The sequence below is a fragment of the Carassius gibelio genome, chromosome B16 (genome assembly GCF_023724105.1).
Source record: "Carassius gibelio isolate Cgi1373 ecotype wild population from Czech Republic chromosome B16, carGib1.2-hapl.c, whole genome shotgun sequence".
NCBI lineage: Eukaryota > Metazoa > Chordata > Actinopteri > Cypriniformes > Cyprinidae > Carassius > Carassius gibelio.
The window spans coordinates 24,405,324-24,419,117 of NC_068411.1; the positions used below are offsets into that span (position 1 = coordinate 24,405,324).

The window sequence follows — 13,794 nt, forward strand, 5'->3', positions numbered from 1 at the left end:
TAAGTGGTTTGAACATCGCTTCAGTTGTTTCTGTATGCATATGCAACACACAGCAGATACACCACAATGGATATGACCACCAAGGCGATGGGCAGGAAAATACCTAAAAATAAAGTAGGAAAATCCTCAGAAATGAAACCAAAAATATTCTGTTCTGAAGAGTACTTCACACACACATAGTGTTTGTTTTATATTACCAGTGTGACCTCTGCTCACAGGCTTGATAAGTGGTTGTTGAGGGACTCTTTCGCCTAAAACAAAACAAAAGAAAATGTTTGAAAATGAACTGGCTACCCAACAATAAACAATATATCACTGGTGGAAAATGAACTTACCATAAAAATGTACACGGTATTCAGTCAAAGAAACCTTTAGAAATAGATATAAATGCTGGTTAACGGTCAATTCAAATGCTCATAAAGACATACAGGACCTGTGGTGCAGAGAAAATGACTCACTCTTGAGCATATTACAGCCAGGGTGATATTGACACAGTCAGTCAGAACGATTCTCCCAGCGAACACCGCTTTGCATGGACTATGACACTCTGGGGTGGACTGCAGAAATGTTGCAATAGACTGAAGGATGAAAAAGCATGAAAGTCAGTACGCTGCAGCATAGACCGAATCTATCACTGAAATTCTTCAATCTACTCACATGATCCTGTGCAGACCAATACTGATCACAGTCTGGGCTCTTCATTGCATATTCAGATTGTACATGGAGCAGTTCTTCCGCACAGGTGTAGTTTTGTGTCGTCTCTGTGACTGTAGTGAACACTGAGGGAAGAGAAGTATAAGCTGTCTGTCATTCAGAATTGTCATTACTATATATTTACAAAGGGAATCATATATAAAAAAAAAAAGTCATAAGCTTTTGTTATTAACTTTATATATGTCAGAGTATCCAGGTCTGTGTTTGTGTGCGTGTATTTTGTCTATGCTTGTGAGGACCAAACGTCATAAATTACCATTGTGAAAAACAAGATGCAGGGAGCGTGGGTGGATCCAGATCCAACTCCTCCCACCTTATGTATACCTAAGCCCAAACGTCTCCACCCCGATTATAAACCTAACAACTCCACCCCCTAGATGTGGCTCGAACCACGCCCCCTTGATCTTGTGTTCTGCAGCGAGGGGCTACTGTAAATACTGTAACATGCTCAGCAACAATTACGTAATGGGGAATCCCAAGATAACAAATGGAGTTTTGTCAAGTGGTGTTTAGTTTCTCCACCAAACATCTCTTCAAATGAACTGCATGCATACATTTTTAACAACCTTAAGATGCGATGTTAATATGAAAAAAAAAAAAAACAGCTCGAGAACTGCGTAATGGTAAACACAACAGAGACAGAATTAAAACCTAGAAAAAGCTAAACTTACAGAAATTAACAATTAACAAAAACACACAGATAATAAAACGAGCATAATCACAAGCTCTCGTGCTTGTTAGACCGCTCTGACGTAAATAGCCGCTGCAGCTTCAAAGAATCAAGCATCAAGCATCATAGCTACAGTATGCAATATGTAAAGTGAGTGAATCGGAGGAATGTAAGCATGAAATATCTTACCAGGTGCAACAAAGACTAATAGCGATATGAAACTAACAAAAACTTCTCGTATCCAGCACATAGCGAGTGCTAGTCTGACGAAGTGTCTTGTGTATAAAAGTTTCAATCCTCATTGCAGTTCCGGGTTTCACAACACGAATGCGTCACCGTTGAATGCACGTGTTACAGAACTCCCCACATCCTCCTCACGATATAAACCCACTGTCTGTAGTAGGCTATATAAAAGGCAAAGAGTCGACAGCATACTACAGTCAGAACCATGCATCACTTCTCAGAATTAGTCGCTTTTCTTGTAATATTAGGTAAGACTCCACCTTTATTCCTGGGAACAATATCACGCAGACTCTGTTGATGCAGGTTGACATGAGGTGTTTTATTTACAGCTGTGGCGGAGGGAGCGCGGCGCGAGGTTCGATTCTTCAGTGGTGAGGACGCAGTCTTAAGTTGTGCGGCGAAATCAAAGCCCGACGTCCAGTACCGTTCCGTCATATGGTACAAGGTAAAGTTAAACATATATATATATATTATTTTTTTTTTCTCTCTCTAGAACCTTGCGTTTTCCCCTTCATGCACATGTTTTGTTCTGTATCTTGAAATCTACCCCTATATGTTTTTGAGAAATGTATTGTTTCAAATGAATATTTCATTCAACTTTAAGCTAAACTTCTGTTCTGCAGGTTTCTGGAGAGCCTTCCCAGCTGTTATCTGGACTTGTAAGGAAGAAACTAATTGAAAACAATGGCACAGTGGAAAAATATAGAAGTGTCGAACGAGAGGTCGAGCTGCTTGAGAGCTCAATGAGCCTTCTTCTGACTAATGTAACTGCAGAGGACAGTGGGATATACAAATGCTTTCTGTCTGCTCCCCTTGGCCATCAGAACCAAGAAGGTGAAATCGTTCTGAAAGTCGATGGTGAGTATGGGGATTTATAAATGCCACGAAAAGTATTTGAACATATTGGAGTCACACTTAAAATATAGAAATGTTTCAGACATTTTTGGAGCTTTTAGAATCAGGATCAAGTTTACTGGGGTGATCTAGGGTACATTAAACTGTGGTGTAGTAGTTATACTACACAATAATATCCTTACAGTTTTAAGTGTGGCTTCCAAATACTTTTAAGGCCACTGTATAGTTCAGCTATGAGCAATAGCTCACAAACTAACAATCTGATCTTCATGTGTGCTTTTTTCTCTTCTTTATCATTTTTAGAGGATGGTACAGTTGAGAAAATTCTAGTATTTAATATAAGTGATACAATTTATGGAGTTCTGGCTGTCCTAGTACTCATTATTGCATTCCTGATGTTCTGCATAAGCTATGTAAGTAGCCAACTCAAATACTTAAAGCCAAGATAGTATTTAAATACTTTGAGTCAAGATGTTATGCATGTATTTTAAAGTTACTGACCAGAGTTATGTTTACCTGCAGGTTTGTTTAAGGAATGTTTTTCTAAGCAACAAGAAGCTTTTAAAAGACTCTTTGCTGAAAATACAACATCAAGAGAAGAACTTGATTGTACCCGAACATTTGATTTGCAAGACTATGCCTGAAGTGTATGTGTGATGGTAACTCGAGTACATGGATTATGGCTCAGTAGAAGTTAAATGAAGCATTGTGCACAGGACATGGAGAGTCCACAGAGCTTGTGCTGAAGAGCACCATCGGCTGAATCACAGGATGTAGCAGCCTACTGCATAAGAGAGTCAAGGTGCAAAGAGTGACAGAAGCATGCACAAAGGATTCAACATCATTTTGCATTATCTTTTGAAAACTGAATTTTTACACAATGAAACAGTAAGACCAAGATCATTTATTTGTTTCGGTGTTAAAATTGTGCATGCTTCATTAATGTTGGTGAACACAGTGGAAGTGGAGGAGGACAGTGTTTGGATGGAGTTATGCTCAGAGATCAACGTTTGTCAGGCACGCCTTCAGGTTTTCCACCAAAGAAAGGAGATGATAGTTCTCAGATTATAGCTAGGCGAATAACACTTTCAAATTCTTTTTTGAAATTCTTTTTTTCAATGTTATCATTCTAATAGAAAAACAAACAATAAAAAACTACCTCATAAAATATTTTCCTGTTGATAAAACTGTCTGAACAAAAACAGAAAAGGATACAAGATTTAAGGGCGCTCTCTGGTGGCTGGAAAATCACAAACACTACTCACTAAGTTGAGCAGTTAATTGTGTCCACATATGTCACCTGTGCACTGCTGTAGGAAAACTTCACTCCATTATTTGTATATCATCATAGTAAAAGATCTCTATCGGGGGTCCTTAGAAAAACAGGTAATTTCAAGTATAGGTCTCTGCAGGAAAGTAATGGGAGTTACCAGATCGAGGCATTTTAAGACCAGGTTACCTGATTGGCTGTTGTCATAGTGATGATAGGTTTAGGGGTGGGGTTAGGTAAGTGGGGTACTTTTGATTGCATGATTTAGAAACCCCCTGTAGTTTGAAAACACCACAAATTCAGAAATCTTGTTTATATACCTACTAAGTGTTCAAATCAGTGGGCGGGGCTTAGTCACACTATTACATCATAAAGTGGCACATTCCACAACCTGTCGTTTTGCCAGTCTGGCTTCAGTATAAGCTGTTTTTAGACTAACGAGAAAGTTTTGAATTCTGAAACGTGCATAATGTTCAAGAGAATTTTGATTTCTTAGTTCATGACCCCTTGATACACCTCTTTTTTTTATTAGTTGGAAGGTTCATTATTTATTTTCCTAATGTCCCTTGATTTTCCTTTTCTTGATGCAAGGTGGTGAGGAACCAAAACCAAACCACTGTCATGTGTCAGACAAACTCCTCAGGTTTTAACTCCAATGGCTGTAAATTCAATCATTTGAAACTGTCTTCAGCACTTGAGCATAACCAGTCCTGTCTGGCCATTTATCAAGCTCACAAATGAACTCACAAACCTGTGTGACATATCCTTATTATAAATTATGCACACACAGAACTGGATGTTATTTATGGTGGCGATGATGGGGTTCTTCGACCATCTGACTGCAATAGTAAGCATGCTTGAACATGAAAAAAGAAGACAAACTACTTTGCCACAACCACTGACCCACAACATAAGAAATGACTTTCACCTCAAACACTCAGTTAGCATTCTAGATCTTATTTTTTTTCAAGCTTAAATGGAGTGTTTCATTTTTAAACTCATGTTGGGTCTGACATACTTTTATGAAACCGTAACACAAACCAAACCACATTTTACATAATGTTCCAATGGAAACCTGGCACTATGGCGAGCGCTAAATGAAGTCCTCATGATTTACATAAACCTTGACTTATAATCGTCAATGAGTCACTTACTGGATTTGATAATATGACTGGCGCTCTGTCTATTTATTCACCACACCAGTCAGTTATGATATCAAATGGTCTGGCTGATATTATTAAGTATGTGTTATGTAAAAAATTCTTGTCCAGTCAAGCACAGATGTGAAGGAGCGGGTAAACACAAGTTGATAAATTATTGTTTTCTCCTTCATTATTCCTTTATCTGACTTCTTTTCTAAACATGCCTGTAGTTCTGAAATTACAGAAAATAGCCTTTTAAAAATGGTTGTTCAGACTTCAATGAGTGCATCATTTTCTTAATTAGCTTAACTAATTAAGAAAGTAAAACTATGTTGGTTACAGTATCAATCAATACAGTCACCCAAACAATCTTTTTGCTAATCAATAAATAATTAACTATTAATATTGCTTACTGTTTTGAAAAAATATTTCTGCCTGTTTGATTTTTTATGGCTAATTAACTAAATATTTTATTATTATTATTATTTATTTTTTAATCAGCTAATGTGTTATGAAAGAATATTTCAGCATACGGTATTTTAAATTAATTAATTCTGTAGCTCACCCTTACAGCTAACCAATAATAGCCTAAATATTTTTATAAAATATTTGAATGTGTTTAAAGAAACACATTAGCTACCAATCTAATACTAATATGGTAGCAAGTCGCAGTTCAGAACGATTCTGACTGAATCTGATTTCAATTTAAACCGCCAACTTTCCTGAATCTTTTTAAATGACTCGTTCAAACGAACCGACGATTCAGAGTCATTTGTTGTCCAATTTGAAACGTGCTCGCTGTTCAAGATTGTGTGTAGGAAACTGGCGCGCACTTTAATGAGACATATTTGTGTAATAAATCGCAACTAAAAGACAACAAAATAGGTCAAAATATTACTTTACATTCCGTAACAGTGTCTTAAAGTAAACAAAAGAGCTTCTGTGATATTTCCACATCCATCTCCGGATTAGACATCATCTGCTTCATTAAACTAGAAGAAGCCCGCCATTGTGTGAGCAGCAGTCAGGGTGTAATTCCTGGATACTGCTGCTGTCTGTCCTTTAGTTTGGCCATGACAGAGAGTGCAGTGTTTGACTGACCGGAGAAAGACAGCAGTGTGGTTTTCTGCTTACTGAGAATGCATAATAACGTGGAGACATTATTGTGAGTCTGCTACTGTAGGCCTAATGTGCTGGAGACACTGTGGCTTTGGTTGAAGAGGTTTCATCAGACAGAGGCTTTGCCATGCTCCCACAGGACTCCTCTAATTAACTACCATGAGTTTTGAGCAGGACCACAGTCCAACAACAATGCTCCAATTCCAATGACTGAGGGAATAAAGGTGTCCATCTGCTGAACATCTACGACTTTGACTCACAGATATACCTGTGATTGTGGATATCTATTAATATTTTTAAACCCTTGCCTTGACATGAAATATTACTAGATTTATCACATCTACGATATCTCTTAGAAAGACTAAGGTTCTTTGTAGATGTTATGTCAGGATGTTATGGTGTTGTTGCCAGGGTTTTGTATGTGGTTGCTACTGTATTCTGGGTGATTCTAGAGTGTTGGCAGGTGGCTGATAACTGGCAAAAAAGACAGCACCAAAGTTTGTATGATATTCTGGCAACTAGATGTAGATAGATGGATTTATTTCTTTATTGGAACAAAAAATATTTGGAGAAATTTTGCATTACATCACTTGCTCACTGATTGATCCTCTGCACTGAATGGGTGCCATCAGAATAGAGTTCAAAACAGCTGATTAAAAAAAAAAAATCACAGTAATCCTTTTGACCTCAGTCAATAAATCATGTTGTCTTGTGAAGTGAAGCAATTTCTTGATGGATTTGTTTCTTACAAGTACACAGCTTTTCACTTCACATGACATTAACTTATGGGCTGGAGTCATGTGGATTACTTGTGTATTATTATGATGTTTTTATCAGCTGTTTGAACTCTCATTCAGGGGGCATCCATTCACTGAGGATCCACTGGTGGGCAAGTGGTATTATACAGCTATATCTTTCAAAATCTGTTCTCTGCATCTTGGATGGCCTGAAAGTGAGAATTTGTATTTTTGGGTGAACTATTCCTTAAAAAATGCATTTAAAGCTTAATTTAAAAACTCACATAACTTAATATCAACTGTAAAGGCCTTAAATTGTGTCAGAGCCAGGAAGACAAATTTCCAGACCGTTTCTCCAGGTTGAGCTTACTTTCACCACACGATGGTGCTGTCTGTTTAGTTTGACTAGATAGACGACCACTAGCCTTATAGTCAGGGAAATACTTAACTAAACGAGGCCATTTGCTATCAGCGTTGATAACAGTCAAGACAAAGTAAAACACACCAGCTTTGATTCTCTGTCATGAGGCAGCAATTCATGGACGATTATCTTAGAACAAGACCAAGAAAGCGTCTGAAAGTAGCTCTATCCAAAAAGAAAATATGAGGAGTTCAGTTAAAGCCGTCACAGTATTTCAGTAGTTAAAATGTCAGCATAACTTTTTCACACTCCATACTAAAATACTTCTGTTGACGTCATTGCAAAAGTACACAGCCGCTTATCTTACTCTTTTTTTTTTTTTTTTTGGCAATCTTCTACCAATTTTTTCTCGTTAATATTATATAGCCTATTAACTTGAAATTTCACCTTTTAATTAGTAAATCTTTATTATTATTATTAATTTTAAGTAATTTCAAATACCCATTAAAGCTGATTTCACATAATTATAATAATTTTACAATATATTCAGTGCACACAACTACAGTAGCATGATAAGTGCTTCCACTGGTGCATTGACTAGAACTTTGTTCACATGGAAAACTGAGGTTCAGTAACAGAGCTGAGGAAGACATACAGTAGCGCTATGACTCTCAGCGTAAATCTGCACCATAATTCTTCAGATCAACGTTTTTCTTGGGTTTCCATATCCTCCGTTACATCTCCTCTCTGCACACTTCTTTGGCTTTTTTTTTTCCTTTGTGGACGGTGCCATGGCTGTCATCCTGCAAAGCTGCTTTATTGCAGGTCGGGGGTCCGGGTTCTTCCTCAAGCCTTCAATTCCTCATTTCCACAAGCTGAAAGCAGGAAATATAGAGCCTCTGGAAGGAACCACCACTGGAAGCTCATAACCATAAATATACCCACAATATTTATGTTGTAACTTTGCTCATCAATTTAAGTGTTTATTTCCTTTTTATTTTTTTTAAATCAAGAGACAGTTGGGGTAACAGTGTTATGTCAGGGAAAGCAGCCTACAGAATTTGGAACAATCTTTACCACCCACATTTTTAATCAATGCTAATACAATGACGGTATTAAACTATGTCAAACACACAGTCCTAATTAAAGAACAAATAAATATTATAATAGTTGAAACTGAATACTATAACAAATCTATCATGATGATACTGATGACCTTCTGACCATGGCCCATGAAAACACTGATTTCTTTTGCAAGCCAGGTATCGAAAGTCATCCAAGATACACGTCAAAACATTCTGATGCTGTCAAGTTTCTGAAGACTTGCTTTATCATCATTGGAAGTTTATAGAAACATTGCAATCAACACAATGCTCCTTTCAGTATATAGCAGCAGGTCATGTAGCTTTAAACCTCTGTTTTTGGGTCCGGGCTGCAACCAGAGCCTCGAACATGATTCACTGGGACTTGTCCATGCAGCCCAGCATAAGGAATGTTAATTTACAGTAATCCTTTGAAGCAAAGGACTGATGGAAGCCTGCTCATTCGACATGCCGTGTGACACGTTTGACTCTGGGAATGAAACAAGGAATGCAGGTTGCCAGGTATGCACCAAAGAGAAGGACATGCAAGGAAACATGGTCCAGCGTTAGGCAAGACTTCAATAAAATACCTTCGGCACATTTTTGAAAGCATTAGTCCGAGGCAAATTAAAAAGCACAGGTCAATTAAAAGAAATCACTGTGTAAATGTTAGCATGTGGAAGTTTTCCTTTTGCTCAATTTTTTTTTTTTTTTTAATGTAAGGAAAATCCCTGAGGCAGAGTTATGCAGCTGCCTATTATTACTACATACATCTGGTTTTGATAAGACCCTATTACAATCAAAATCATAAAAAAAGGTAATGTGGTCCTCTTGAACATTTAAATGTAAAAAAAAACACTATACATGCAAAGTTCATCTGTTCATGCCCCCTCTCAGTTCCATGATTGAAAAAAAGGAAGGGATCACTTTAAGGTCTATAACTTGGAGTAATTTGCTCTTGGTGGAGCTTGACCATGTTACGACCTACTCTCTAAATGAACAAGAACTGTGAATATGATTATGTGTCTGCATATGTGTTCAAGTTTTATCATTAAGAGCCTTATGATGGTTAGTTATATAATTTGATTGACGCTAACTGTCTAATTTCTGTCAGCTTGTGTTTAATGGGTTTAATATCACGTAGTAGATTGCTCTTGTGCGAGCCATTAGACAAAGACTTTTCAACCTTTTTGGCATGCAACCCATTTTCCAGAGTTTCAAAATCCATACGACCCACCCATTTCGTCTTGCAAATAACTGTTACTATTAAAGTTTTTGGTCAATTGCAGTATAATTGATCCACTTTTTCAAGCATAAGTGGCACTATAATCCCATATGCATAATTTGTTAACCCAACCAGAGTTTCCGGAATATACTAATTGGTACAGTAAGCCTAAACTACAAATATAATAATAATAATGATAATAATAATAATTCAAAGCCTATTTGTTTAGTTTAAGTTTTTGTGACTTTGTTAAGTAGCAGGACAGCAGCTTGGCTCTTATCAAAATATTATACAGTAGGTGTTTTTTTTTGTTTTCCCATAAGCAAGCAACGTTTTCTAGACATCAGCTGTGTAGCAAAGAAGAGATCATTATTTATTTGCCATTTGACTGATGCAAAATTATGGATCATATGAATTATGGAGGGTGCATCTCATCTCTGCCATTATATTTAATATTGATCAGTATGTAGATAATGTAACTAAGAGTGCTGAGTCTTACTAAGACAAATAAGTGCAAACAGTAGCATTTGTAGGATGCCCAGTCAGTGACAGTTCTGCATATTCACCTGTTTGCAGTCACCCTTGCATTTTAGCAACTTCACATAATAGCTTAAGCATTAGAGAAAATATGTTTTAATACATACAGTAGGTCTAGGATCAGTGCTAAAAAAAAAAAAAAGGGTGACTGCATATTTATACTCAGCCATTGTGGGGGTGTCTGGAGCTAAACTAAAGAGCATTTAGTTGAAATGAGGAATAGCATCATCAATATACCGGTGTCAAACATTCACATTATTTTAAGACAAAATTCATGGAGAGCAGTTTGCTCGGCACATTTACAGTTGAAAGGTCCCTTCACCTATAAATGTGTTTGGATAGCAGGTCTCATCTGTAGAAACTGGCAAACAGTTTCATCTATGGCAATTGCTGACAGGTTGATTTGACAGCTGTAGCTTCGTTTTGGAGGGACCACGGGCTGTCGAGTTTCCAAGGAGAGATGAAATTGTCTGTCCAGACCTACTTTCCCCAGCATTAAAAATGAATATTTCTCTACTGTGAGAGGGTAAAGTCTGGGTTTTGTGAATGTTTCATTGGCAGGACATGCAATTTCCTCTATAGATTCTTTATTCAGAGACCTCCTCCTGTGCGGTGGATGTGGATTCTCTGCAACTCAACACTTCGAACAAAGCTCATAATGCTATTGCAGTATTCCAGCTGAGCAAATATGCTAGATGCTCAATGTGTAAAAGGTGCCCTGTTAAATTATGAAAGCTGGTTGTCAAGCCGGATGGAAGAAAACATGCAGAATTTTAGGTATGTCTATTCAAGCTACTTGCTAGAAGAGCTACAGTCTTGAAGAAAGATGTAGATAAAACAATGTATTTGTGATCTAAAACTACTCAAGTTAATTCAATTTCAAATGCCAATGTAAATACATGTTAAAGAAATAATTCACATAAAAATGAAAATTCTGGCATCATATTTTCAGCCTCATGTAATTTAAAACAAGAATGTAAAAGAAGATATTTTCAAAGAAAGATGTTCATGTCTTTTTTTCTTTAGTCGAAAAGAAATGAAGGCTTATTCTTCATATAGTGGACTTCAATGGGAGCCAAGAGTATATTTATACAAAAAGTATACCCAAGTTTTTTTTTTTTTAATCTGCAACCTGTTGGCTACTACTGAAATCCACTACATGGAGAAAAACCCTAGAATTCTTATATATATATATATATATATATATATATATATATATATATATATATATATATATATATATTTTATCGTTAGGGTGAGTAAATTTTAGCATTTATAATTGTTTTCTGGAAGTGAACTAATTGTTTAATTTTATGTAAAAAAAATGATGTAGAAAAAAAGTCTAAAAGTTTGAAATTACATGAGGATGGATCAACTGTTCATTATAATTAAATTGTTTATCAGGGAAATCAATGATCAGCTGATCTGTTATACAGACTATTTAATTACACTGGTTATGAATTCAAAATTTATTATAATTTTTCACATTTTCCATGATAAAAGTCTCACGCTTAAAATAAATATTTGTTACTTTCCAAAAATATGCATTAGTGATGTTTGGCTTTGCGATCTTGACTAATGAGAAATCCTGGAAAATAACAGGCAAAGATGGTTTTACCACAACATCAGTTACACATTTGGCTGTCCATTTTATTTTTAGTGTATCACACAAGTCTTTAATAAGTGTAAATTGTCACAATTGTCTCTTATTATGGCTAAGTGAAGAGTCCTTTTGGGGTGATATGAAACACCTCAAGGGCATTTTCACTTGAAAAACGGACATTTTTACAGCTCTGGCAGCCAGTAACCCAGCAGGCCAAGGTTCACGGTTCCCTCCAAAGCAACCACCTCAGAGTGGCATGCCAGACAGCTAAATATAACCATCCCAATCAAAATAACCAGGCAGTTGTTTCTGGTTTGGTCTTCAGGATTAATTAACCATCCCAGGACACAGTCTGTGCAAATTACAGAGCAATGTTAGTTACTGTAGGAGGTTGGATATACAGTACGCACATGGAGGCCACAATGCACTACAAATGCAAACATCAGGTTACCTGTCTGGCTCTCCAATTTAATCTTATTTGCTCTCGCCGGGGCTCTACCTACCTGTAAACATCATTCATGTGGCAATGATTTGGTCTGCCAGCAACCACTGGTGTATGAATTCCTGACCTACTCCATGCCACTATTTATTCCCCCAACACTCTTTGAATAACCACATCTTTAATAATCAAAGCTTGGGGGAATGCGATATGGCGGCCCCAGGGCCATTAAAGAGGGCCAATCGGGGTCCTATTCTGCGGCCAAATCGAATAATGAGCCAGACTTTTCAGCACCACATCAAACCAAATACACACACCACCTTCTCAACCAGTTTATTCGGCAACAGCAGCAGGCGCGTTTTAACTAACGTTGCGCAAAATGTTTCACACATTATCATAACGTTGTCAAACTGATATACTTTACCAGTGACATTCGCTCAGAGCCTCATATATATCTTTAATCAGGATTTATATGCTCACAAAATGGGTTTGAGTTAAACAAAATCCTCATACAAATTTTCTAACATCCGTTGATTATAGAGCAAGAAAAGCAGTTCCACATTTCCTTCTTCCATAGAAGCAAAACTTTTTTTTGTTGTTTTTTTGAGCTTGAGCTCCCGTTAAATTGTTTCATTGCTACGCTAAAGACGCCCTTTGACTCTGAGTAGAAGACATCATTTGCGTACAAGGTCTCGCAATGAAAGCCATGCACGCTGCAATAAGCCCTGCTTTGTTTCCAATACATCCATGGTAAAACATTTATTAGTCTAATTACAGCAGGCTCCTGTTGAATTTTCTTCCTGTGTTACAGATGCGTTGGCGGAGTTCCCATGTCCTGTCACAATGTCGTTTTATTCAGCACCGTGCCACTGGGAAGGAATTTTGGCGGGTTTGGTGTAACTAACAAACGTCTCAAATAGCCTTCCGCACCTCTTAGCGTTATAATTGTGAGTGCGTCACTTGTTGGCACGGGACGTTTTGTGTTGTGTTTTTTGGATCTTTGGGGAGCTAGTTAATGAGGAATAGGATTAATATTGGACAAGGTTTATATAATGGCTTTGCAGTTTCCGTGGGATAGTATACGATTAAACTGGTTTGCTGTAGCTGCAGTGTGTGGTGTGAGAGAAAGCTGCCCTCACCATGTCATCTGCTTCAGCGCTACTGTCTTTGTGTGTGGGCACAACTCTCGTTTAAACTATGGTCTATATAATCCTGTTTTGATTGGAGCTTAAGTCTCCCCCGCAGAGACTGGTGCCTCGTAGCCGCTCTCTCAGACAGGGAGGCCCCCGAGTGGTGGGCCATCCCCAGAAAACAGTCTCTTTAAGCAGCATGCTAGATCTCGGATTCATGCCATGCCTTGCGCCTAGACTCATGCACATTTTACACTACAGCTCAAACCACAAACAGATAGCAGGGGAGGAGACCATGAACTTCACTTTATCTCTCACAGACACAGTGCATCCAACAAGCAATGAATCATTCTTTCTTTCTTTTTGCTAGAAAAATATTATATATAAAAATATTATTTATATTGATTTTTAAAATAAATTTTTGAGCTTTAACTAACTTATAAAATAATAATTTAGGATGGTAGGACTAAAAACAATAAATAAATAAATATTATATATATATATATATATATATATATATATATATATATATATATATATATATATATATATATATATATTTTTTTTTTTTTTTTTTTTTTTTTTTTTATGCTCCAAACCAGGGTAGTTATGATTGAACATTAATGATTAATAATAAGGTAACAAATGCCAGTTTGCAATATCAAGC

General features: G+C 37.0%; 1 protein-coding gene across 1 annotated transcript; it reads left to right on the forward strand.

The window, feature by feature from the left end:
• Positions 1–1,684: 1,684 nt before the first annotated feature.
• LOC127974937 (uncharacterized) lies at positions 1,685–3,652 on the forward strand. The gene is made up of 5 exons (XM_052578537.1): positions 1,685–1,875; positions 1,957–2,072; positions 2,251–2,485; positions 2,786–2,895; positions 3,005–3,652. Exons 1-5 carry the CDS (start codon positions 1,833–1,835, stop codon positions 3,137–3,139), a joined length of 639 nt encoding a protein of 212 aa, XP_052434497.1. The 5' UTR covers positions 1,685–1,832; the 3' UTR covers positions 3,140–3,652.
• The last annotated feature ends 10,142 nt before the right edge of the window (positions 3,653–13,794 follow it).

What these genes read in the sequence shown, in the direction of transcription:
- LOC127974937 (XM_052578537.1), top strand. Translation starts at nt 1,833, where the DNA reads ATGCATCACTTCTCAGAATTAGTCGCTTTTCTTGTAATATTAG. An exon ending in GTTCCGTCATATGGTACAAG is followed by an intron (nt 2,073 to 2,250) that starts GTAAAGTTAAAC and finishes TCTGTTCTGCAG; the next exon opens with GTTTCTGGAGAGCCTTCCCA. An exon ending in TGATGTTCTGCATAAGCTAT is followed by an intron (nt 2,896 to 3,004) that starts GTAAGTAGCCAA and finishes GTTTACCTGCAG; the next exon opens with GTTTGTTTAAGGAATGTTTT.